Genomic DNA, 27,651 nt, shown 5'->3' on the forward strand with positions numbered 1-27,651 from the left:
GAAATGTTTAATTAAGATCACTTTCTCTTCCTGGAGGAAGAAATCCGCACTGTGCAGCTGGGATTTCTCTGTGTGGTGAAAAGCCACTCTTTTCAGCAACAATGGGCAAAGGTAAGGCACATCCCTGACTAGGCCAGTGCCAGCTACCCTGGGCTGGGGATGGAGATTGCTCGGCTTGCGCACCCATCTCACAGATGTGAGCAGCATTGTTTTAACTTGAAACACTGGCAGAAACTACCATCTGTTAGGATGTGGCCCTCCTGTGAAACTGACAACCACTCCTGAGTGTCACCTGCACAGAAGGAAATAACTCAGCCAATGGGCTTCATGGACAGAAAGGAGGCACCTTGATAATGACAGAGCTGGTCATCTGCCTCACCTGTACAAGCCATCAGTTAAGGCTCTGTGCCCCATGTCGTCTAGCAGAAGAAGCAAAGCACAGCACCTTTATAAACTCAATTCTCTAGCACCCCGTGTTTTCTACTCGACTACTAAACACGATTCTGCTGCAAATCAAATGGAGCCTTTTAGTTAAAAGCCCCAGCTGAGAGTATAAGCAGAACAGGCAGTGGCGCCTCCACAGGCAAGGTCTGCCTACTGCTTCCACCCAGGCGGAAGCACGGAGCTCACACAGCCCGGCACAAAGCTGCAGGGCTGAAGACGGCTACACCACAACCTCAAAGAGGCCCACGGCTCTCACAAGGAGCAACGGTGAACTGTGCATCCTGATGCATTCCAAAAGACTCACTGCAAAATACTCCACAAAAGATCCATTGGGACACAGTGACTTCATTCCATGACTACATTTCCAAGCAGGGCTGAGGGTCCCAAGGCGATGACCTAAAGGGCCACCTCAGGTGCTGCATGAGGGTAGAAAGAGTAACAGTCCTGTGGGCATGGGAAGGGAAATGCTTCACAGAACAAAAGGGTGTTTCTTCAGACCTGAGCATTCTCACCGCACAAGGATAGGCTGAGGTGCCCTTGACAACGAGTTGCCTGCAGATGCCATCATGAGAGAGCACACACCACGGCAGAGCTCAAGGCCCTCAAACCACAGATGAGCCCTTTACTATAGGACAAGTCATTCACAGTGACCTCAAGTCAGTCCAGCTTTAACTAAGTCACATTTAGAAGAACCCTACCCTGTCTCTTTAAATGTCAGTACTTGCTATACATACCAAATGCTTATAACAGAAAGTCACATGCAGAAAATCAATTTTTGGCTCATCCTCAATTATTATCGGCTGATAAAAATATGTGGACCAGACCAGGCATAGTGGCACTAGCCTATTTAATTCTAGCACTTGCGAGGCTGAGCCAGGAAGACGGTAATGAAAAGCCAGCCTGGGCAACATAGTGAGTTCCACAGCAGCTAAGGACATAAGTAAGATGCTGCCTTAAAAAGCCCAAACAAGTCAACAAAAACCACCCAGGCCCTGAAGCCTGCAACACCTTTAAGTGCAGGCAGGCTCTCGGGAAGATAACCCGCAGTAACACCAGTTCCCAGTCATCTCTTGTGCGGCCAGAAGGTTGAAGCCCCTGCCCCACCCTGCTGTTGTTCTGACTGAAATGAAAACCTGGGGCCAGAGGCTATGGCAACAGTGGGGACAGATTCACAGAAGGCTCTCCAAGGCAGTGCTGGCTTCAAATCCCAGCTCTACCCTACTCTAGATGGCTTCTCAGGAAGCTCTTCATGCCCCAAACCTAATCGGTGACACGGGGGTGACAACAGGACCTGCCCCTCCTGGGGTAATTGTCAGGATTGAAGGCCATAATTACATGAAACTTTCAGGCAGGGCATGCCCAGGACTGTGTACTTCATAAACACCTTGTGGGAAACACCCTGGTCTTCTTGTTTGTCACTGACTATAGTCAGCACCTGGGTTTCTTACCAGAAGGATCTAAAACTGGCCAGTCTTTACAAAAAGGTCCTGTTAATGGCACTGGCACCTTTGGGTCATCCATTCATCTGGTATTTCCAGAACACTCTAATACTGTACAAGCTATGGTAGCTAAGAAGCACAGAAGACAGACGAGACAGCTGTTTCAGGGACAGCCTGCAGAACCCCAGAGGCTGGGAGGACGGCTGTCTTCCATAAGTGAACACCCCCATTCGCCGGCACTGCTGAGACGCACCAGTGTCCTGGAGGAAGTGGCTCACTTCCATCTCAGAGGGACATAAAAGTCCTTATCCCATCCTCTCTAAATCAGTAAGCTGGGCAGCATAAAGAAGAAACGTGGGCCCCTGGAGGTTGAGGCAGGTCACTGGGGAGCTGGCAGGAGAAAGGATGAACAGGATGTGAAGATGCACAATGAGTGGGTGGGCCACACTGAGGTCCTCCACCACCTGACACGTGCTAATGGACAGGGGGTCATCTGTCATCCAGCAGGTAAGTTAGAGTCCAGCACAGGGGAAACAGAAGACAGAATGTGTGCGTGTATATACAAATGCACCTGGCGTGTGCTAATGGACAGGGGCTCATCTGTCATCCAGCAGAGGGAAAACAGAAGAGAAGAGTGTGCGTGTATATACAAACGCGACTAAGAGCCTCACATTTCATGACAAACAACACAATTACTTAAAATATGGGCATCCTTTCCTTCCATGCTAAGGTTGGAGGCATGCCACGGAACTGGGCTCTAAGAGGCAACTGCAATGGACAACATTCACAGACGCCAGCATAAGCTTTAACTCTGCTGGAAGTTGCTTTTATTAACAGCAGAACTCTTAACTTATGCCAGGAGATCATAATTATATAAATAGTCATTACTTTTTGACAAAAATTATGACTATGGACCATTTGTTACAGAGGTTGTCATAACACCCAGCAAGGGACAGGTTAAGTCCACGGTGGTATGTGTATACAAGTTTATGTGTGTGACGCAGACACAGAACAGCACAGAGCCGGGGTGGGGGGAATGTACAGACACCACCTGCTGGATGGTAATTATGGCTCTTCCATGCACACTAAAGTTCTGGCTCCCTATTGCCAGTGATAGCCTTGCCCAGGTGCACACACCCCAGACGGAGCAAGCCTCCACTCTTCAGGCCCCAGGAAAGAGAAGGGGTAGATCTGGGCAAGCTTGCAGACTTATTGTAGGCTTATTCTAGCTCCTCCCTCCCACAGGCCAGAGGTGCCACTCACCACTTTGAGCTCCGGGACAGATCGGCTGAGAGTCCATTCCTGGCTGTTCACAAAAGCATCTGCAAGGGAGAATGGAAAGTGTGAGGTGACATGCCACAACTCAAGGCAAATCTGAATGTCCCCTATGTCATTATTGGTGGGGACGGAGGGGCACTAAAGAATGATCACACCAGACCCCTAAGTTACTACGGCAGGAGCCTGATCTGCCTGGACCTGTATCAGGTCAGCTTCTCATCTTTTAGTAGTCTACTAAAATAGTTACTTTTCTGAAATCTCACAAAAAAAGAAAAGATAGCTGACAACTCGAACCAGTTGCAAGACTGCAGGGTACAGAAAAGTCGTCTCTGCTGGATATTAGGGTCCTCAGAGAGATGATTCAGCCAGGGTGGTTAGGGGTGCTTCAGAAAGACAAAGGGTCCCTCGGTCCTGGAGGACTCGGTCATGGTGCTTATCCCCCAGCCTGCATCACACCTGACACCACCACAACCACAGTCCATGGCTTTGCTCACATGACTGTCACACTCCCCGTGCCACTTCCTGTCATAAATGACAGCCTGTGGTAGTGTCCACCACAATGCAGCCACAGGCTGCACGTCTCTTTCCAATGTGAGTCACTTGAGAGTCTTTCTCAGATGACTCCTATTATTTCTTAAGTTGTTCATAAAGCCAAGTCCCTCACAACACATTCCAAGTCAAGTTGGTCAGCATTCTCTGGAGCATGGTACGTTAGACCCAGCAAGTGTGAGGGCCAGAAGCATCGGTCTGCTGTTCCCCCCGTAGGCTGCTTAGATGAGACCAAGCAGGTCTCAACCCAGCAGGGAGACCACATCTCTGTCTCACTCCGAGTCTCCAGAGCAGCTAACTGCTTCAAGGAACAACTCTGGCCATATCTGCAAGCACTTTTCAAGGATCTTCCCAGTGGGGCGGAGCCAAAAGTCACAGATGTCTGTGGGCTTGGTTATTAGCATACACTACGTCCAAGAGTCAACCCCCTGCAAGGAATAAAACCGGGTGTGATACATGCCTGCAATCTCCACACTCGTAGAATAATAAATATTAGAAGTTCAGGGTCATTCTAGGTTACACAGTGAATTCAAACCGAACTGGGACTATCCTGTCTCAACATTCACCAAAACAGTGTCACAGAAGAAACTGCTGTGTCCACGCACTTAGCATCCCACTCCCTGGTATACAGTAACATGAAGAAAACACATTCAGACATCGGTGTAGATGAAGTGCTACCGGGCTGGAATTTAACGGTAGGTCTGAGATTACCGCTGACAGGCTGTGTGGTTCCTCTGAGCCTCTGAAGGGTGTGGGCCAGGCTGCTTGGCTCCTGCTTAATACCATAGGTGTTCGCCACTGTGGCTCACGACAAGAACCTAATTCATCTTTCCTCATCAACCCAGCACTAGCCTTCAACTACTATTTTCCCCCTTTCTGCAGTGCAGTGCATCCAATCCAGGGTCCCCTGCATGTTAGGCAAGTGCTCTAACACCAAGCTACAGTCCCATAAGTTATCAGTCTGGGCGCTGTGTCCAGGCCTCCCCTATAGTGACAGATTACTGGGGCTCCAAGTTAGGCATGTAAAATATGACATCAGGTGCCTTCACTGGTCTCTGGTAATAGTGACCAGGGGATTGTAAATAATACCCAAGTGGATACAAGAAGAAAGGTAAAGAGACTGCACTACCCACAATGGGCTCCGAGATTCATGAGGACACACTTCAACTACAGCACTGCGGCAGATGAGAAGCAGGAGGCCATAGGCTGGGCTTGAGGGGCCAGGGCTGCCTCCATGCTCCTTCTGAGCAGCTCAAAGGGCAGCTGTTGCCCACGGAGGGTCTGTTTATACAGAGGACACCATACATCCCTATGGCCGTCATCCACCTTAGTACTGCTACAGGGCCTTCCACTCCACTGTGCACAGATGCAGAACAGCTTCCCCGGCCTCTGCCTGGACCTCCCCTAACCTCAGTTCCTCCTGGCTACCACATCAACTCCTAGAAAACTGAGAAGTGTGGAGGCCAAAGGCACCCTGAACCTTCCTTTACCAAAGAGGCAGAAGATACTAAGCTAGATGGGTGTGACCAAAGACCAGACATAGAAGAAGATAATCTCCCAGCTCAGGCAGCATGGAAATGTCAGTCCTGCCCCTGCCCCCATACAGTCCTGACCTAGCCACTCTACCATGCCAGGCCAGGTCCATCTTCCTACTCTGCCTGAACTATGGACACAGCTTCCAGGATCCTAGAGACTGGAACATGGAGAGACTCAGCAGAGCCCCCCCAGAACTATCACTCACGTTCCCACCCAGCCCCCACCTACTTCAAAAATCCTATCTTCCTTTCAGGAGGCTTTGGGCTCATCCAGAGCAAAGCCCCATTCCCCACTCTAAGGACCAGGTTCCCAGCAACTAGAAAAGGCAAAGCAGAAACAGGGTCACTAGTAGGCTTTGTCCCTCTGATGGCTAGTGTTTGTCTATGAGACAAACTGGAAGTGCAGGTCAGAAGAGCTTGAGCAATGAGAATTTCACTTGGTTCCACCCAGAGCATGTTAAGCATGTACACACAGGCGAAAAAAGAACCCATGTGATGTGATCATGAGCATCTTACAACAAAGCTCTCTGGTGAGCTGACCCCAACACCATGCCCAGGCAAAGCCCAGCAGGGACCAGAGAACAAGCAAGATGACTGATAAGATGGATGAACCTGAACCCAGGCCACCAGGACCCACAGGGTCCTCACCTATAACCTGGAGGAACCTGGATACAAATGTCATATTTCTAGGGAAGCCTTCCACTCCACAATTCCTAAGGGCTCAGAACCTTGAGCTAATGGCTTATTAATTGAGCTTAAGGTTATTAATGTTCGTTATCACCCCCGGAGTCCAAACTGTATCATTTGGAGGGTGGACACAAGCCGCAGCACAGCCAAGGCCTAAGACAAGGAACTGCAAGCCCAGTCTCCAGGACCACAGTGACGTCATGCTCCCCACTCCCACCGTGCTTGTCTTCAGGGACCACAGATACAAGCTCCAGCCACAACTCACGAAGCTGCCACCAGGGTAAAAAAAGGAAACTATAATTATAGGTGAGAAGAAGAAACACTGTCTCAGAAACGGGAGTGCTCTTGGAACCTGAAATTCCACAAAGCCTTTTGGAAATGTACTCTGTTTAGCAACAGATATGATTTTTTTTTAACCTGAGAACATTTGCAAAGTCTTGAAATAGGAAACAGAACAACAGAAAAGAGAGCAAGTCTACCCAAGGAACAGGAGGTAGGGAAAGCCAGGCTCCTGGCCCTATCATAGCGTGCTTAGGAAGAAGACAGCATACTCTACAGAGGAATAAGAGCTCTATGGCACAGTGCTTAATACCCAAGGAGCAATGACTTCCACACCTGTGTGCAATACTGTGACAATTTCTTATCAAAAGCCATCTATTGTGAGTTGAGCAATCCACGAATGAGCCCAGTGCTCTGGGGTACCAGATGACTGCCAGGTTCCCGCTAGCTCCAGTTGCTCCTCAGTGGCCCCAAAGAGTCACTACCAAGATGTCTCCCTCCCTCACATCCCTGACATTCACCTTCCCCACTCATGAGACCTTTCCTTTGAAGGGTGACAAATGTCATGCCACCAAGATACCACCATGCTTATCTACCCCTAAAATATGACCACACCACAGCCTCAAACCCAGGCATCTTTCTCCTAAGCACTGATGTGGCTCAAGATCCTTCTCAGTAGAGACACACATTAAGAGACCCTTTCTCTTCTCCCCTACACAGTCTCCAAAAGGCACCAGCTGGGGCGGCATCTGGAGGACTCAATGAGTTGGCTCGAAAGCCATATGATTCCCTTCAGTGATTTTCCCTCGCGGCACCCTTGCTCAGGAAGAACAGCGTTCTAGGAACACTGCCTAATGCTGCATCAGATCAGTAATGGTTTGAGAACACAAGTCTGACAAGGAAAGTAGAAAATGTGAAAACCGAGGCCAGAGCTCACAAGCCGAGGGGAGCCAGGGACAGCAACCACGGCCTCTTGTGTGTGCTTGATACGTCCGTAGTCCACGTACCTTGAGAAAGGCGTGTGCTGGGTGAGCAGAGGCTGCAATATTATGACTAAAATATTGGCGGCTCTGAAGCCTGTGCCCCCATTCTATCCAATTTGCATTCACTGCTGTCACCCAGGTGATGACAGCATTTGCTGTGAGCATCTTCCCCGGGCAGCCTACGGATTCCCAGGAAGAAAGACTGCAGCCCCAGCTCTTTCTGAGGAGCAGAAAGAACGAAGGGCATTGCATCTCCATGCCCCTCAAGGCCACCTGAGAGCTGGGGTGTCTACAACTGACCACTCCCAGGCCTCCCTAAAGACCTGTTGCTGCCCTGGCGCCTCTGGTTTAAAAAAAAAAAAAAAAAAAAAAAAAAAGACACCTTCCCATTGCCCTACTGCACATGGGGATCTCACTTCTAAGCCTGAACAGCATTCACAGGTGCAAGGCATTTGAACACCTGGTCCTAGTTGATGGTACTCTTCGGCAACGTTTATAGGGAAATACCGTCCTACTCCCAGTTTGCTTTCTGGTCCACGTTTGCAGTTAAAGATGTGATCTCTGGTTCTGCACCATACCTGCAGCCTGTTGCCGTGCCGTCCCCCAGCTTACAGACTCTGATCCCTCGGAAGCCATAAGCCAAAACTAAACCCCGTCTTCCATAGACTGACTCTGGCTGTGGCTTCATCACGGCGACAGAAAAGCAGCACAGGTAGTCACGCTCCGCTCCCCTGAGCAACCTGTGACCCGACACACCCATGGGGTCTCTGCAATACCTCTCCCCTGACTGTCACCTCTTGTCACTTTCACCAGCAAGCTGCCCCAGTCCCGTGCCCTGGATGGCTATATCTAAGTGACACAGAACAACCCCGTGGTCATATATGCTTGGGCATAGGCCCAACCCTGGCAAACACTGTAACCCTGAGCAAATCAGGCTTCTCCCACATAAGGCTCTAAAATGAATTTGCTGCAACACATGGAGCACAAAAACTAGCCCACAGACTGTGCGACGGCCCCTCAGTCGTCTACCAAGCCATTAACTAGGCAGAGTGTGGATAGCACGGAGGAAGATGGAGGAACAGCCAAGGAACCATGGTGGCTGCCTGAGAGGCAGAGCTTGCAGGACTTTGCCCAATTTCCGGCCTTTACCAACTTCAGGAGCATCTACTACTTTTATAAGAAAGGGCAACAGAAGTACTTTTGCAGATGGGGACAGTCCTCTTATGCCTGGAGGATCGCTAAGCTTCCACTGGGCGGCCAAGGCTGCAAACCTGTACGCCTATAAAGGTCAGTGTTGCATTGAAAATGCCGAAGAGCATGATTGCAAAGAAAATGCATGGGAAAGGTCGCATTGTTTCTCTAATTCTCATTCCTTACACAAGGGTCAAACAAAGATTCTTCCCTGTTTTTAAAGTCTTTTGAACAGAAAAATAAACAAAAGACTATTTAATATACACATCACCAGCTATGGGGAGGGGTTCAGCATCTTCTGCCCATCACTGAGAGCCTGTACCCACCCGGTGCTACACAACGTCCCAAACAGAAGCTACAGCTAAAGATTCCTGTCATTGTTACTCATGATGAGCCAGGAAGGGAAACTCAGTGCCTACTCAGTGCTCTGGTGCCTACCTGACTCTGATCGCAGATGCCCATGGCCTGGGACATGCTTGCCTTTTACTCATATGCCACTCATCAGGAGAGGAGATGAGCATACCCCATCTAAACACAAACAAGATGATGTTCCCAGTGTCAGCAGGACACACCCCAAAAGATCTAAAGAAGATGCCTAAGAAAAATGAGGCAAAGGACCCTGAGAAGCACAAGTTACCCAAAAGGACTGCCCCAATCTGGACCACATCCTTCCCTCAGACTGAACTTGAAGGACAGGTAAGCACACACATATAGTCCAGCCTCCTAACTCAGGTGGTGACTTCTAGTGCTTTTATAAAAAGCCCACAATATGCTTTTAAAACTAAAAGACATTGAATATGCCATGATTTCCCATTAGAAAAGCCACAAACTACAAAGAAACCAATTCATAAGATCTGCATTTTTGCCAGAACAATCAAGTCCATTTGGGGCATGATGTGGTGTGTGTGTGTGTGTGTGTGCGCGCATGCGCGCATGGATAAGAACAATTGAAATCCATCTGCAATTAACTATCCCCCTGAATGTATTCAGTACATAAAGGACTAATGAGTACTGCTCTGCCAGACTCTTCAAATTCAGTTTAGACAACACAGTCAGATGACAGGCACTGGTCCCTGTGATGCCCTTTCGTGGCCCAAGTCGTTCCACGTGCCTGAGGCTGAGCCCTCCTTCCTAGGCTGTCTTCCGTTAGAGCAGGTGGAGCTCAAGGCATGACCCTGGGAGGGCACAACCAAAGGTAATGAGTATAAAGATGTAAAGATCTGCACCTGACCTCGACTGAAGCTCAACCATCTCAGCTCCTCAGCCCATGCCCACTGGTTCCAAAACCCTTCGAGGAGACCTAACTGTACTCTAGAGCAGCCTTCTTTCAAGGTCTTTAACCCTCAGATGAAGAGGTTGAAAGAGGGTCTCCTAAAGAACTGGCCTCTTCTGTGGTAACTACTACAGGGAATTTACAGAATCTCTAACAGATAGAAAGCGCCCTCTTCTCCCCCAAGAGGCTATGAACATTTGGGCATGACACTCACAGACCTTCTAGGCACATAAATATCAGGAAGGCTTCTCTCTCTTACGGCACCTGACAAACTCCACTAGCACCTTCGTCCACAGCAGTGGAAGCCATTCACTAAGTGTTTCTAGAACCAAGCACTGTACACTGTATTAGTGATACCCACAACCAACGCCAGGACTGTTACCACCTTGAGAAGCATGGGTCTAAGACATGACCTGCCACACAGTGTGCAGACGAGAAGAAGGAGGCTAGCTGTGGAGTGTGCTGGTCAGGGGGTGGCCTCTGAAGTGCTGACATTTAGATGCTAAGAAGGAGAGGGCTGGATGCTGGGGCTAAGGTGGGGAAAGGAAGGCACAGGAGGGCAGGTGGGAAGATGGGACAGGAGCCACATCCTGCTCTCCAGAAGTCAGAGATGTGATGTGAACCGAGGCTGTGGAGGATACAAGGAAGAAAGTGGAAGTGTGTAGGTGTGAGGAGAAGTGTTGTAGAACATTATTTTAAGATGTGCTACATTTGTTCATGCTGTGGAGCATTTGTTTTAATGATGCAAAGGTGCGTTGGATTCGTTTATGCTGCGTTTCTTTACCTCTGTGAAGTTCTAGTTCTTTGCCTGATGGTCTAATGAGGAACTGACAGGAAAAAGCAAGGCAGGAGGAGAAAGGGTAGGTGGGGCTGGCAAGCTGAGAGAATAAATAGGAGAAATCTGGGAGGGAAATAAAGGAGATCAAGGAGTAAGAAGGGGCCAGTAACCCAGTCACCCGGCCAGCCACAGAGTAAGAATGAAAGATCACAGAATTAAGGAAAAAGCCCAGAGGCAAAATGTAGATGGGGATAATTTAAGAAAAGTTGGCTAGAAACAAACCAAGCTAAGGTCTGGCATTCATATAAAATAATAAGACTCTGTGTGATTTATTTGGAAGCTGGGTAGTGACCCCCCCCCAAAAAAAAAGTAAAGAGCCAAAAGAGTAAACAACCAACTACAGAGAATCACATACGAACCTCAGAATCACGGATAAACTAAGTGTGGGCAGAGACTTCGTGCCTGCTACAGCAGCAGGGCATACAGAAGCGGTGTAAGGTCTTCATGTTGGGGGCAAAGCCGAAGGAACAGGTAGAAGGGCTAGGAGTACACCCCTGCACAGGGGCTCCCCATGACGGAACGCCCTAAGTCTGGGCTATATAAAACAAAAGTTCCACTGGTTTTGTAGTCAGAACCAAGGTTAACACACACACTTGGGGTCTGGGATTATTCCGTTTCACTGGCTCAGGCTCTTGAGAATCACTGTAGTTTCTGGTACCTCACAGCACCCTGCAACTCACTAGCCAGCCTCTGGGTGCTTATTTCTTTGACAAAAGTCACAATACACTCAGTCTGTAGACAGTGAAGAATTTAATCTCTAGTCACGCCCCACCATCCACTAGCCGCTGTCTGCAAGCTGCGTTTCCCCTACCCCACCAGTGTTTTCTCCTCGTGAGTGAAGAACAGGGTGAGCAGTCCATGCAGCACAGGTTATACTCAGGACAGAGGAGCATGGGAAGGGAGAAACATGGGTCCCTAGGATAAAGTTCCGGACTCCTCTGCAAAGCCCTCTGCGGATGAGATGAATCCAGGGCAGTAAGGATCTCCTGAGTCCTGCTGGCATCCACAATCCAGTACCTGTCACGTGTGATCCTGTTGGCCACGTGCTCGTGTACAGTCATCTCATCACTGTACACTTGAGGTGGAAATGAAAGAAAAGACCAGAAGCTAATCGTGCTTTCTTCAGAGCCTGGTTAGGTGAGGGCACATCCAAGTGACTGCTCAGACACAGGTCTGCAGCAGGAAGCCCACCTCTGTGGCTGCATGCTATAGATCTCTCTATCTCCTCACGTGCATCTCTACAGATAGTAATTCCAGCACTCTGCAGGGTAACAATCCACCGCACGGAGTTGTCAGCACAGTCAGTACACTGCTGGCTGCCATCTTCTTCCAATACATACAGCCCAGCCACAGGACTTTAAAAGGCTCCCCTTTTCAATCCCAGGATGACAATAACAGCACTATCCACAGGTAGAAAGGATGGCCTGTCCCTGAATTTGACAGCTCCATAGCAAGCTACAAGCGTCTAACTACAAGCACGTTGGGCAGACTCAGGGCCCCCGAGCAGGACTCTCACCAGAGTGACCAAGTCCTCAGAAACATCTGGGCAAATTTCCTGTGGTTACAGATCTTCTGAACCCCTCCCCCAGTGCTCCTGGCACACCCATGGGAGCAGGCTAAGATCCCAAGTTCACAGCCTAAATGGAGAAAAGCCCACAGTGAACAACTTCCAAGAAGGTTTCTGGCATATCTAAAATAGCAGCCTCGAGTCCATGCCAAACCCTCAGTCCAGGCCGAAAGTGTTTATGTGGCTGAATTTAGAACCCTGGATATAAAGCCATCGATTTCAACTTTTTGAAACCAGGAGCAGAACCAGACTGGAGAAAAAATAAATCACAAAACAGCAGCAGGAGGGTGTCAGCACAAGACAACGAAAGGAACCATTCAAGACCAAACACACCCAGGGCCAGAAGGCTTGCACCTTGCCCAGGTGGGCAGCCCGACACACCGGGTACCCAGAGCAGACGGTGCTGCGCCCGGCTCGTCAGATCACCCAGTAAGAATGCCGTACCGCACAGAATCTAGTACCATGTGGAGACCAAGCCCGTCCCAGAATTCCTGCTCTAGTTCCAAACTGTGTTCCGTGCCAGGTATTCTTAATAAGCACTACTGAAATGCAGTAGGGTGGGGGCTGAGAACAAACAGGAGTCCTGCAGCTGGAGCCCCTACTTCTCAAGCTCTAAGCGGGTCTCTCTGTCCCTCTACCTATGCATCCCTATAAAGAGTGACTCCACTCAACGGGGTAAGAATCCACTGCACAGGGCTGTCAGCGTACACAGTGCACTGCTGACTGCCACATGCTTTCACTACCCCCGCCTGCCCATGTAGCAGAGGACTTGTTGGCTGCTGCTGGGACTGCTTACTATCACACAGCAAACAAAGCCAATCTAGGAATCAGGCCAGTTCCTTGCATGACAGAGTGGTGAGAGTAAGGCACTGGGATGAGAGGCGGGGTCCAGCCTGGCCATGCTCCCCTGCCTATCTCTCAGCACTCCAAAGCCTTTCTCCTCTGTGGTTGCTGAAGAGACAGTGGTTTCTACTGATCAGTGGTCACTCCCCTGTCAAAGCCCCAATGGTTGCTCACAGAGTCAGACAAAATCTCAACAAATGGGGACAATTCTAATCCCTACTTCTCCACTCCCGTGAAAGTGAAAATGAGCAATGAGGCTGCCAGCAGAGCCTGGTCCTTGGTGTTGTGCAAGCCGCTTCTGCTGAGAAGCGGCAAGTTGCAGAAGTGTGCTGGAAGCTGGGTGGGAGCATGGGAGAGGCAAATAAGCTGACCGTCCCCCAGCAGCTCCAAAGAGAACGAAAGTCCAGAACAGTGAGGGGAACAGCACTCAACCCAAGTACTCAGCCTCAACTACGCATACAGGACCATTGGACACACAGACCAATGACAACTCCACAGGACTACAGACCAGGGTGTGTAGGAGGAAGGTTCTGACTCAACCACCCGTGTCAAGAAGAGAAGTTAGGAGGGGAATCTAGGAAGAGCTGGCAGAGGTCCAGACTCGCCAGAAAGGCGCCTTCCCTTAGAAGAGACGCTCAGTGAAGTCCCTCAGACCTTCCCGGTTCTGCTAACCTCTCAAAGGAAGTCTCCAGCAATGTCCTGCGTGTGGTTTCCTCAGGCACTGGTGGCGCACACACTTCTTTAGGGCAGGGCTCGGGATACAATCCAGACCTTGTGGATCCCATGTAAGCACTCTGCCACTGATCTAAGCCCTCGGCCCGTAACACAGATATCAGCACAAATATTTAAGATGGACGATCTCTGTGCAACTCACTTGGGCAACACTGCCCACCTGGAAAACAGAAGCGGAATGGCTGGGCCTGAGGGAATCTGAGCACTTTGACTGCAAAGAGACCAATCTATCCTAGTCAAGAAAAACTAATCAAACTCTCATGCAGTGTGACGATCAGCTGTCTTTAAAATGTGAACATGTGTGGCAGCAAAAGCCTACATCATGCCAGTACAGAACACCCAAGAATGTGTCCGCTTTTAAGGCAGGGGGCATCCCATGGTAAACATAAGGAAGCTGAGGCCAGCAGGTTGCTCTCAGCCCTCCCTGTCACCCCCTCTCTGCAGTCCACTGTGTATTCTTCTAAGTGGTGAGAACACCAGATCCCTTGGGACCAAGACAGGAGAGCAGAAGGACGGGCCAGCAGATAGACAGCGAAGCCTGAGTCCTCAGAACCAGAATTCAGAGAGGGCATTTGCACTTCTCAGTGGCCGTGACCATGCTCACACAGTCGAGCAAATTCCAAGTGCACAATTCAGTCCTCATGTTACGACATGAGTGACATTAGAAATTTTATCCTGGGAAGCAAATATTTTACAATAACAAAACTACACCTTTCTTATAAGCCATAGAGCAAATTCCCGAGTAAATTCTATCATAAACCACACTGCCGAGGAATGAAACTGCTGTCTGACCGTCTACTCACCTTAAGCACCCCCTCTTCTTTCCTGCCTGGTCCCCGCCTGGTGTGGGCTTTGTCTGTCAGCTGCCAATCAGAGGCTCCAGCCTCACTGCACTGGGCACTTGACATTCCTAAAAAGTGTTCTGACCTTAAATATGTTTATGTCTCAAGTTCAAATGGTGCCAGCAACAAGTTAGAAGTGGGTTCAGCTGCCATTAACTGGAGAGAAATGATGGCACTGCTGCCACTGTCACCCTTATTACACAGTATCTAGAAACACCTAAGAGGCAGGCCTTTGGGCACACCTGTGAGAAAATAATCTCGATTCTATTAGCTGAGCTGGGAAGACCCACTCACTGCAGGTGGGCATCATTCCCTGGCTAGGCTCCTGGACCATACTATATCCCTGGGAAGGGAGCTGAACAGCAGCCACGGTTCAGGGAACACGTCTCTGCCTTCTGATTATGGGTAAGGTGTGAGCAACTGCTTCAAATTCCTTCGCCTTGATTTCCCAGCAAAAGACTGTGTCCTTGAACTAGGAGACAGAATTAAACCCTTTCCTGTTTCTGTTCCCCTTGCTGGCTGTCCAGAATAGACCCTCCTTCCCTGCCTTCGTCAAAGAGCTTTAAAGACGTCTGGTTGAAGGGAGCACCGCAGCCACTCTGGGAGCCACAGGAAACCAAGCACAGAGCACAGACCACTCAAGACGTAAAGGTCCACGTGCTTCCCCACACAAGACAGTGGAAACACCCTGGGCCTGTGACAGCGGCACAGGGGCAGAACTAGCAGGGCTAGCCGAGCGTCAGAAATAAGCTAAGTTCTGCTAAACAGCTACAGGATGAATGAGCATTTGACTGAATGAATGGGTGTGTGACGAGATGAAAAAAATTGCCCCAAAACAAGGCAGGCAATAGCCAAAGAGGATCTAGGCCAGGTGCTCGCCAGCTCCCCAGCAATGGACCACACGCTCCCTTGCCATCGTGATTTTACAACTGACTCTCCACTCTCAGTGCATCCACAGTACCTGCACAGCCCAACAATCACAGCCCTTGGGACTCCGACAATTCACCCAGCCATACCAGGGTCATGTGGTCCTCAAGCCTTCATGATGATCGCACACCAGCCCAGGGACCTTGGTAAATATCCCGATGGCCCTAGATGACTCTGTTAGATGGCCCCAACTCTTCGGCTCTACAAGATCCTCTACCATGGAGATATGACACCTATAAGCTACTAAACTGGTGTAGCTTCAAAACACAAGCAGAAACCGATGGCAGTTGTCATCAGAGAAGAAAGTGTCCCATGGGTCCTCTGTCTGAATGTCCTCTACCAGCATCTTCCTACCTATGTTCCAAAAAGAATGTGTTTCCAGCCTTGCTTCTAAAAATGCCCTGAACTTGACATGCTAATACCTGAGCTGAACCTGGCATGCTAGCATGACAGGCTATCACCCTAAGCTAAACCTGACATGCTAACAAAGCATGCTAGCACCCCAAGCTGAACCTGACATGCTAACAAGACATGCTAGCACCCCAAGCTGAACCTGACATGCTAACAAGACATGCTAGCACCCCAAGCTGAACCTGACATACTAGTAACCCAAGTCTCTGATTCTCCAAAGAAGGCCGAAAAGGAGCTAGATCCCTAAAATGAGACTTGAGAATTAAGAAAGTTGTGTAGGGCCCAGTAACTAGACTGGCACATCAGGCAACCCTACACAAGGGAACAACCAGAATTAACATTCACTATGTGTGCCATAGGCCATGATTACTTTTGCCTCACTGAGAACCAATCCCAGGCCCAAAAAAGGGGGAGGGTCCTCAATGCATGTACCCTCCACCTCAGAGTTTCTCCCCCTAACCAGTCACTGTGCACTTTCTAACTGCAAATGTAACAGACCTGTAAATGTCATGTATAAGCTTACTTGATCATCTATAAATATGTTAAAATTTATATCATGTGCAGGTATCAGTACAATCATATCAAACGAAATCTCAAAAAAGCTTCTCTCGGGCTCTCAGATTAGTGTGGTTTGGGGACAATGACTTCAAAAGCCTGGTATCCCTCCCTCCCTCAGTCCATTCCACAATCCATCTGCCTATCCATCTTCCAGTACACTGAGGATCAAGGAAGGTTATGTGAAGATTCAGCTGCTCTCAGGCTGAGTTCTGGTAAAAACCTGTATTTTGCTTTTAAGAAGGGAAGTGACTCCATGTGGTACAGTACTCCACGTGGTCCTTCTCCAGTGACAGGAAACAATGCGGGAGGGGCAGTGAAGCTGTCTTCTTCTGCTCATAATTCATGAGGTATGTTAGCCAATCATTTTAAAAGCAGCAGCTACACAAAGGTCGTAGGAAAATGTAAACAAGAAGGGGAAGGAGAATCCGAGGCTACCTTAAAAGAAGTGTCAGGAGCGAGAAGCCTACACAGCAAGTGTGCACCTTGACCATAAACCCAAGCATACCCACATGCTCGATGCTTCTACCCATAGGTCCTCTGCAAAAAACATATCACAGGCAAATACAGCAAAGCCTTGGTGCTGACTGCACAGGTCCAAACCTGTTGCCACGCCTACTTCTGCATCTTCACAGGAACTGAGGGAATGTGAAACAGCTACTTGAGTGCACGGGGCAACCCGAGCGCAGGGTGGCTCTGAGGCTTGTCTGGGCTGCCTGGCTAAGCACACGCTGTTGCAGCAGAGAGAACCCAATGGCCTGCCTGGCTTTCTCCAAGTGGCAACTGAGATATATCCCACAACCATCAAAAGAAACCTCCCTTCCTGTTTCTGGTCTGGTGTTACACATCACAAATCACAAGTCACAGCTTTTGAAAAAGCAGGAGACGAAACTTGTGGGAGAAACATGTTATGGTCAGGCTTGGCCACTGGACTTCAAAAGAACTGGCTGATCAGAACTTTGTAGGACCCGGAAAACACTGCTCACGGGGGATCTGCTGGAGGGAAAGAGGAGGGCTTCACTGTTGCCAGATGCCTGCTGCTGGTAGGCAGTAGTCACTAACCCTCCAACAAGCCAGGAGAAGCCAGCGAGAAACAGGTGAGAAGTGGCAGACCTAACAGCTCTCCACCTAGACACAGCCGGGAAGCACACCCTCTGTTCACACTGGAAGCGAACTACCCCCGAGAGAAGATCAGGTGTAAATGTCATAATCCTAGGTGGCATGTCCGGTCGTTGTGACAATGTGCCACAATCGATGCTGTACAGTTTATATTTGAGAATAGCACAATCCAGTCACCAAAAGAAAAACAAAGTATCTCCTAATAACTTTAGGTTATAACAATTTTGTGTTGAGCCACATTCAGAACCATTCTTGGCGTGTGTGGCTTCAGGCTAAACTCCCATGACCCAGCAATTAGGGAGGCACTGGAGGGCCAGCACCTTCAAAACTCAAACCGTAAACCCAAACCCATAGCCCTCCCACCATCTCTGGCAGGAGAGCCCCAACGACAGAAACTTCCCACCCATTCAAGAGGCCTAGTACAAGGTGGGACACTGTGCTGTGGACACTGAGGCACAAGCTTCCTGTCCAGGAATTTAGTTAACCCCTGCTGTACATGTGTGACCCCATTCCAGGAAGGAGCCTGCAGGTTCCCAGTCTTCTCTTCCAAATCACAAAATCTCAGAGTCTTCATTGAATGTAGCTCCCAAAATCTTCCAGGGGCTAGGTCAGGCCTGGCCTTAACTTGTGACTCCTGGTAGACTCTTGAAAGGCTGAAGTTCTGGGGTAAGACCAACACCACCAACGTAAGAGCATGCCCGACCCTGCCGGAGCTCTGTACTGAGATGAGAGGCACTGGGTAGAAGGAACAAGCCTGCAGGGCCCTGTGCGCTGTGGGCAACTGTCCTGATTCTTAGACAACAGGGCTCAGACTGTGGGACACAATTACTATTGGTTTTGCTTTGAAACGGGGTCTCATGTAGCCCAGGCTGGCCTCAGATAAGGATGACCTTAAACTTTTGATGCCCCTGCCTACACCTCCTCATTGCTAGGATTTTTGCGGCACATCATCCCATCCTGTATGGGGTTGGGGATGGAACCCATTACTTCGTACATACGAGGCAAGTACTCTACCTACTGAGTTGCCTCCCCTGCAAGTTAGATTTTATATGTGGGAGCTCATTGAAGCAACAAGGTAAACACTAGATAAATAATCCTCTCGCACCCGAACAGAGCAGCATCAGAGTCATTCTGCCCTGGTAGAACTAATGAGTGTATGTGTGTGGTGGTGGTGGGGGGGGGGGGTCACAAGGAAGGCTGCTGTCATTGTTTATGGAGTCAATTCTCAAGTGTCTGACAGTCAGCAGGCCCGCTTGCGATGACAGGCACAGAGGGCAAAAGGGAACACAGGATTCCCTTTGACGACCATCTCAAACAAAAGGACACCCACTCTCATCGCCTGAGTCCCACTGTTCTGCACCGGCAGTGACTGAACAAAGAGAGCCTTCCTGCATGCTGACCACACCAGCTGGCGTGCCACATCATGCAAAACCTCAGATGGAGCATCGTATCGAAAGAGATGCAATACTTCTCCCGGGAAAGGGCGGTATGGGAATGCAACCCTCTTTCCCCCTTTACTCCCATGGACAGAATGCTCCTCGTAAAGTTATCTTCACATGCTAGATAAGGAGAAGCCAAAGGAATCCTGTCCAGCACTCGTCCTGGTGCGGCCTGGTACTGACCGTAAGGATGGAGCTTTCCCATCTTCTGGTCAGAGTAGCTTACTGCATGCTAATCTTTCTGAGAGTATTATACTTGTTAGTGATGTCAGGATGAGAAAAAAGGAAAGGTGGGACAAAAAGCAAAAATAAGCACAAGAAGAAAGGGGGGGTGTTCAGAACCCACTTTTTAATTAAAACCAGCTAAGTGGAAGGCCGTGACTCCATTCTTTTAAACTGCAAGGGCATTTAAAACATTGTCTAAAGTAATGACCAGGAGAACGAGCCAAACCAGGTTGAATACCTGCCTCACCAGGAGCCATGAGAAGTAGAAGTCCACAGGTGACGAGCAAAAAGAAGCTCAAGGCTCAGCAGGAGCCAAACCACCATGGGCAGATGGTCCTTCTCTCAAAATAATGAAAAGATAATAATCTCCCCTCTTTCCTGCTAATCTGTTGACCTTAATACCAATTCTGCCCTTAATCATGTGGAGCGGCCACACAGCTGTAGTCAGCCCCAATCGTGAGGCCACTCTGTAAGACAGCATTTCTCTTTCTTTCAGTTTCATACTGGCAGTGACATTTTAAAGTCTTATAGCTGTTCCAAGTCACTGCACTGGGAAAAGAAAATGTATGTCAGGATGTAAATGTTTATTTAGAAGATTATACAATTTCCTTTTCTCTGCTTCATGTTGGTGTATCGATCGCCAACATGTATTAGATCTGAGAACAGGGTGGGGTGTTTAGCAGTTCCCTAAATAAAATCCACCCAACTTGCTGGTGGGGAGCTTTCCTCACATAGTGAGCTCCTGATGATCTGCAAGGTCAGCTCATTTCACCCCCATGAGGCCAACAGCCAACTTCTGCCCCAGCTCAAGGCCATCTGCTCCATCGTTTGTGTCCCCTCGCTCTCTCCTCCATGCTGCCCACATTTAACCAGAGCCTGTGTGTTGTGTGCAGTGCCTGTGCTCCATAGCACAGAGAGGGATAATGCCAGCACTGGCCCAGGAGGAACTCTGACATTGTGACCACTCGCTGGTGTGAGAAAGCCAGTGCAGGTGACACTGGGGAAACAGTCACAGCTTGCCTGAGTAGACTCACTGTAACTTCTTGTCAGCCGACGGGAACCATGCCTCCATTAGCTCTCAGATTCTGCTGCCTAGAAAATTCAGAGCACACTGCTGATGCTCCATGGATGTGTAAGTGAAACAGAAAAACAAGACAAACAAAAAGCAAAGCAACAGCGCTTCCAAAGGAAGAGTAGCTGTTAATGGAGGATTGCCAAACAAGTTGCTGCAATGGGCATGTGTTAGAAAACTCCTCTATCAGCAGGATATCCCAAGCCCAGACTGCCAGAGAAAAAGATGTAAGCCTGTGACCTATACTGAAATAAAGCTCTAACCAGAGCACACAGACCTAAAGAAACAGCACAAAAAGATTCACAGGCTGAGCTGCAATGCCACTCTTGGGAGCATACCCAGTGTGGCTGCTGAGTCTCCAGCAGAGAGCGATTTGCGCCCATCCCTCCAAACAGCAACAAAAGCCCACAGGATGAGCTCTCTTGTCCTGAACATTCAGCTGCCATTGAAGACTGAGTAGAAAATCATTCAAAGTGTTTCAAATGAAAGACTTTGAATGACACAGTTTCATTACAAGCTATTTGCCCTGTCCAGGTAGCAAATCAAATCGAAAACAATGTACCAAGTTATATCAGCAATTTTCTTTCATTTAATCGCTATTTCCTTCTTCTGGCCACTAAAGTTTCATGTCCTTTGCTTGATACTCTAACAGTATCACAACAACCAAGAACTACAGAAGCAAGGGAATCAGAAAGTAAGGAACATAGCTGCTGATGAAATGTGCTCTCCAAAAACCAGTTGTAAATTACTAATTTAAAAGCTGACCCTTGCCTGAGCTATCAAGGAATCACTTTATTGCAGTAATCAATCCTCCCACATAGTAAAAGATCCTGCATGTATCTCTAGCCTAGTTAGTGGCTAATTCACTGGTGTGGCAAGTTAGTCTGATGTCACCTGTCAGACACAGAATGACACCCATCAGTGCTATTTATTAGTCACTTACAATTTGATCTCTCCTTGTATTAAATTATACTCATGTCAACAGGATGTCTTAACACGTGTGCCCTGAATCTGACACAAGGTCTCTCTGAAAACTGCGTCTAACCCGCATAAACCCTGGGACTCCGGACAAGAGTGAGAAGAGCCAGCACAGGCTGAGAAAGCCCAGTGAAGCATCCTGGGAAGGTGGACTGTTTCCACCCTTTCACCATAGAGCTCTCAAGTTAGGAATTCAGGAAAATCAACCACATGTCTATCCAGAGCCTGCATGTGTGTGTCTGAAAACAAGGTTTTAACCAGTTTGCTTTTGCCTGTGCTAACAGAGGCATCTCATCTAAGACCAGCCATTTATTCTAGGACAGGGAAAATATTCACCATAATACCAATTTTAAAGTAACTTTCCCTACAGCCCACTCAAACTCTAATAGGTGTTAGACAGAAAGCGTCTGTAGGTGTCGGCACCTCTAATTCCCTTTACGATCATTAACTCCAAACCATTATGGCCTAGATTTAAAGGAAGTCATCAAGTGTGGTGTCTAGAGATGCTGCAGAGGTTTAAGCCCTGGGTGGTGAAAACAGCTGGGAACTGGCACAGGCCTGAGTTTTGCTACTATTTAGCCAAGCTTGGGCTTTGCTCTGACACAGCAGCCAGCTGCATGAAGCTATAAAGAGCCCCTGACCTCACACTTCACATTTCACAACAAGCTCCATTCTCCCTTCCTAAAAATCAAATTCCTGAGACCTGAAAAGCCACCTGAGCCCCAAAGTAAGCTTGGGCAAGGAAAGATGGCCAGCCCTAGCAAATACTCACAAAGAGAAAACATGAGATACCGTGCACCCAACCATAACATGAGAGCAAGACTTTCATATAACGTTTAAATTCTGAACAACTGATACCCTTTAAGAGCTATTTTATTAATTATGTGCATTTGCGCGTTGTATGCGTATGTACATGCGTGCAGGTGCCCGTGCAGGCCAGAGGCACAGGATCCCTCTGGCGCTGGTGTCCCGGGCTGTTGTAAACTGCCTGATGTGGGTGCTAGAACTGGTCCCCTGCGAGAAGAGTTATATATGCTTAACCACCTCTCTCTCCACCTCTGCTCCAACAACTGACATTCTAAGAAACAGATACATGAAAAACAAAACAAGCAAAGAAACCCCACAGGATCCTAACAAAACCGTAAGGCCTGAACGCAGGAGTTCTGCAACACTGGCCGTGACGGCCATAAAACAAGGCTGCTCCTGAGTCTGGGGGACACTGACCTGACACTTCTGACATTTACCAGCGACAAAGACTTTACCTGGATGATCCAGAATTTTAGAATAAACTAAGGCCACAGAGTTCTGTGTATATGTGAATGCTATGACCCAGAACACTTTAAAAAAAAAAAAAAAAAAAGATGCTATTTTCAGTTTGGCCCCGCCCCCATTTCTGAGACAGGGTCTGATGCAGCCCAAGCCTCACACTTGATATATATATCAGAGGTCGATCCTCCTGACTGCACTTCCCAAGGGCTGGAATTAGAAACACATACCATCATTCCCAGCTTGTGGGTTTTCTACATGACCACCCATAAAGTTTGTGGTGATGGTATGTCCACAGAGATAAGCAGGAAGATCATTACTATTAAAAACTTGCACCCCTCAGGAGCAAACTTCCAACACACCAATACCTTCACTATTGCAAACCCACTTTCAAGAGTTTGTCCCAGAGGACTCATCAAAACCTCAAATGCTTTTAACTTGTGTCCAGGTGCAGCTGAAGCATACTCATGCCAATCATGTCTCTGCTTCTCCCCATCTCTGTAAAACAGGTACTTATCTGGAACCCAGGCACCTAATTACACAAAAACAGAGATGCAAACCTGCTGTTAGAGTAAGCAGGGGCCTTTCAATTTGCACTTCCTCTGTGCAATGACAACAGCCACTTCATGCAAAGCAACTCTTTTTCTTCTTCATTTATTTATTTTCATGGTGAACTTGCTGATTGGCATTGTGGTACATGCGGGGAGGTCAGAGGACAGCCTGTGGGAGTTAGTTCTCCCCGTGGGAGCGATCACATAATCACCAGCTTGGTGGCGAGTGCCTTTACCTGTCTGAGTCAATCTCACTGGCCTCCAAAATAACCGCTGCCACTTTCCAACACTTTAAAAGCATGTGCAAGGGAGGGACAGTGAGAGGGGTTAATGATTAGAGTGGAACGAGACGTCTGCCAAAGTGTTGCAAGGCATGTTACAACTAGACAGGCAAGGCAACTCGACCAACCAAGGCTGGTGACAGGTAACTTGAATGCAAAGGAAACAAGCAGGCAAGCATGGCACGGCAGGGTTTGCTCCAACCCTTCTCTTCTCTAGCACATTCCTAGGACCACAGGCAGCCATGAGAGGAGTTTGCCTTCCAAGGGTCCTCTGCCAAGGTTGGTTGTGATGTGGGCCTGGACCTAAGGCAGTCAGCTAGCCTGTGAGGTCCAGCTGGGAGAAGCCCTTTCCAGGATGGTGGGAGCCAGCTGATACTGTAGGAACCACTATCCTCCATTGCTTCTACCTTTGAGGCCATCAGCAGCACCTTTTTGTAACCAGAAGCCTGATTAAAGAGCTGTCCTAGTAAAATACCCACCTCCCCACACACACAGTGGTGTAACAATTACTCATCCATGCCCAGTCTTTTCCCTCCAGGTGATATGCAGAAACCAGATCCATACTTTGTGGTTTCAAGAGGCTGCTGACCCCCAAATGCTATCTATCATATGGCTAATTCACCGCTTCCAGTATCTGCCCCCAGACACTTCTCCACAAGGCCCCAGCAGACATGTAAGAGACAAGCGACACCTAAAGTTTTCAGATGGGCTGCGGGACTAGCCCCTCATTTCCTAGCATTCATTACCCAGCTTGCTTTCTCCAGTCACATGTGGAGAAAGAACGGCCTGGATGCCTGTCATCTGCTCTCACCAGCTATGAGCTGACTCCACCAAAAGCTCCACAGGGTAGGGTCACCCAAATCAGCCATTACAGCACTCGGATGGTGAAACCAATAGCAGCCTGCTGCACTGAAGAAGGGAGGCAAGGATCAACTCAAAAGGAATGTGGGCGCCTCGTGGCTGGTCAGGAGCTCACATGCCAATGGCAGTGTGGACAAGGGCGTGCTCTAGCTCCATCCTGCAAACGGAGAGGGCTGATCCAGCAAGAGGGGCAGCAATTAGCCAAGCGATCTTACCCTTGTCAACTTCACTAAGACCAGGTAACAGGCCCAGAACTGATAAAGCACATAAAGCCTGGGGTGACAGCATTCAGAACCACCCGTACTGCTGCAGTGAACATCAGGACAGTTCACACCCTTGTGACCACTGGCCAGCTAGACACCAGGGAAAGCAGGTGTCCCGTTTCTCTAAAGCCCCAGTATGCTTACAATACAGGCTGCTGGAGCACAGGCCCAGCCCCCACTGGCCTGTGCAAGAACCCTCCCCGCCCAAGAAGGGCTGCCCACCTCTGCGAGGGGACCCCTCGATGCTCTCTGCGCTGGACGACTGCGTGTCGGCCGGGGCCCGCCGCAGGCTGAAGTAACCACGGGAGCGCAGGGCGCCGCTTCGGGGAGAGGGCCCGCCATCCCTACGCGCAAAGATGCCACTGAAAAAGCGCAGCAGCCGGTGCTCCGAGGTTGCTCCGGGGCCGGCGGCCGCGGCCCGAGCGCGCTCTAGCCGCTGCAGGTCGCTGTTGTCCAGCGTGCGGTTCTTGCTCTTGCTGCGCTCCCAGCGCTCCAGATCCGAGAGCGCCTCATTCTTGCTGAGCACCTCGCCCACATCCAAGGTGTTGCGCTTCTCCGCTACGGGCTGCGTTCCGGCCACTGGCTCCGGGGAGTCCTCCGCCTCAACCTCGTCGTCGGGCGCCCATGCCAGGCTCCCAGAGCTGCTGTGGCGCCTTCCGCCGCTCAGTGCGGGGCTCCGCGGCGCCTCGGGTTCGCTCCAGTGCCTGAAACTGAGGCTCCGCCGCAGGGGCGCGGCCCGAGCCTCCTCCACGTCGGGGCTGCTTGGCCGCTCAGCCGAAGGGCTGCCCATCAGGTCTGCAGGCTCCGCGCCGCGTGTGCACGGCCGTAGCCGCCCGAGCTCCAGCTGCCCGGTGCTGCGTGTGCGGAAGGCACGGAAGTCCCAGGCGCGCGGCCCGGCCTCAGGATCTTCAGCCGCCGCCTCCTCGGCCTCCTCTTCCAGCCGCCCAGGAGCGTCCGGGGAACGCGCGGGCCGCGGCCGCCGTGTGGGGCGCGGAGTCGGAGCGGCCAGCTGCTCCTTCCTGACCATGGTCACCGAGATGCGGTAGACCGTCTTCCTGGGGGGCGTCCCGCGGGGCATCGCGTCCGCGGGAGGCGACGCGGGCTCGCCGCTGCCGTCCAGCAGGTACATGTCCCCAGGGTCCGCGGCCGCCGCGCCGCCCTCCGAGGCTCGACTGCATCCAGCGCCGCCGGCCGTCGGGACGCGCGCCGTGGGCGCAGAGCCGGCCAGGTGCAGAGCCCTGGTCGGTAGGGAGCGGCGCCCACGCCCCCCGCACGCAGCGAGGCCCGCGCTTAGGCTGCGGGAACAGCGCCCCTGGAGTCCGCCCGCCCGCGCGCCACGCGGCCCGAGTACCGGGGTCCGCGCTCGGGGAGCCGAGCCATGGGGAACCGGGCAGGCGCTCAAGCGCGGAACCCGCCTCGCCGGCAGGTGCGGCCTGAGCGCGCAGGGCCCACTGCGGGCGGTGGCGCCCGCGGCTTCATTGTCTAGGGCGCAGGGTCCAAGCGCATCCCACGGCCTTTTCCTGCACAGCTCGTTGGTCCCGCAGCCTCAGCCTCTTCCGGGGATCCGGGCGCGCGGTTAGCTCCGGCGGCCGCGGACGGTCGAGGGGCGGGTGGCGGTTTAAAATGGAAATGCGCGCCGGGGCGGGGCGGGCGGGCGGAGGCCGACGTGCGGAGACTGCAGGCCGCGCGCCCAGCGGGGCTTGCGGGTCCCGGGAGCGCGGAGGCGGCCGCGAGCGCGGCGAAGGGAAGGCCCAAGAGCCGGGCTGGATCCCCGCCGCGCGGAGCGGATCATCCCCCTCGCAGTAAAACTATACCAGTCTCCAGGACCTGCTGCAGGGTCATCTGAGGCCTCGGCTATCCGTGAAGTTTAGAAGATGAAACTCAAATGACTTGCTGGAAAAGTACTCCCGAGGCTGAGACAGGAGGATCGTGAGTTTGAGGCTAGTAATTCCAGCCCACCCACCCACACGGAGAGGCCAGATCTCATCAAGAACAAAGATTTCTTTGAACTGGTACCCTCTACCAGTTAATTCCTAGAAATCAAGAAGAGCAGGAGAGATGCTCAGTAGTTAAGAGTACTAACTGCTCCTAGAAGATCACATTAGGTTCCCACAACCCACAAAGGGGATCACAATCATCTCTAAATCCAGTTCCAGAAGATCTGATGCCCTCTTATGACCTCCAAGGGTGCCTGTTTGTACTTGGTACACATAAATTCAAGCAAACACTCAAAAATAAAAACTTGTAAAAGAAGACAACAACAACAAAAACAGTTGCTCCCTGGGCCTGTGTGTCTCTAAGATAATTTATAGGGTATTTTCCAAAATATAAATCTGCAGCAGACTTAGAAGCAAGAAGAGCGTCTTGCCAGGCTCCTCTCCTTCCTAACCATCTGGGTTCTCCAACTGTAAGATGGAGATAACACTTGCCTAGCTTAGATTAGCACTTTGGGGGGTGGCTGGCGCTGGCTAAAACACTATGAGCCAGGTATGTTCACATTTAAAAGTTGTATTTCCCTTCATTTTCCCTACTTATTGCCTCTCACCTTCCACAAATGCTCATATGTGGCCCCACCCCCATGTAATACAGGATTTATATGGGGGTCACAGGCCAGTTCTTCAGATCATCCTGAACATAGATGCACTGCTTCTGCCATCTTGTTTACAGGTTCCAGGAGGAAAATGCATTTTCTATCTATACAGTGCCCACTAACCAGATGCGGGAGGGGGTCTTCTCTTGACCTGTAAAGGACAGAGTTTCCTGAAGGATATATCTAAGCAAGATGTAGGTGACTATGAAGATCAGGCATTTCTAAGGTCTCGCCAGCTAGTCACTCTGTAATCTCACCACAAAATTTTGGGAGTATCTGTTGTGTTCATGTCAGGAAAAGTGTGTAAGAATGAACGGGCCATGTCTCCTGAAAGAGATTGCGGTGTAAGAAACCAAGGTTTTAAAGAAAAATAAGCAGAAAGGTTTCTATATGATTCATTTACTTATTGCTTACATGTGGGTAAGCATGGGGCGGGGGCGTATGTGTGCTGTGTGTTGTGTGCATGTGAAGGCCAGGGGTTGATGTCAGCATCCTTCCTCAGCCCTTCTTCATTTTATACATTAAGGCAGGGTCACTCACTTGAACCCGGAGCTTGATTCGGCTAGTCTAACCAGCCAGCTTCTTCCAGGGATCCCCCAATCTCTGTCTCCCAAGCTATGGGATTATAGGTGC

At 50.1% G+C, this 27,651-nt stretch overlaps 1 protein-coding gene across 8 annotated transcripts in view; it reads right to left on the reverse strand.

Moving 5' to 3' along the window:
- Agap1 (ArfGAP with GTPase domain, ankyrin repeat and PH domain 1) overlaps positions 1-27,651 on the reverse strand; it is a 457,719-nt gene that overhangs the window by 299,834 nt on the left and 130,234 nt on the right. For 4 of the 8 annotated variants that reach the window (XM_057751814.1, XM_057751806.1, XM_057751796.1 and 1 more), the window contains exon 2: positions 3,147-3,205. In XM_057751814.1, coding sequence (XP_057607797.1) covers positions 3,147-3,205 — 59 coding nt within the window. Of the gene's footprint in view, positions 1-3,146; positions 3,206-24,650; positions 26,065-27,651 lie in introns of those variants that run through there. The other 4 variants (XM_057751763.1, XM_057751780.1, XM_057751755.1 and 1 more) reach the window with 2 other exon arrangements.

Source organism: Chionomys nivalis, chromosome 2 (genome assembly GCF_950005125.1).
Source record: "Chionomys nivalis chromosome 2, mChiNiv1.1, whole genome shotgun sequence".
In the NCBI taxonomy this organism is placed as follows: domain Eukaryota; kingdom Metazoa; phylum Chordata; class Mammalia; order Rodentia; family Cricetidae; genus Chionomys; species Chionomys nivalis.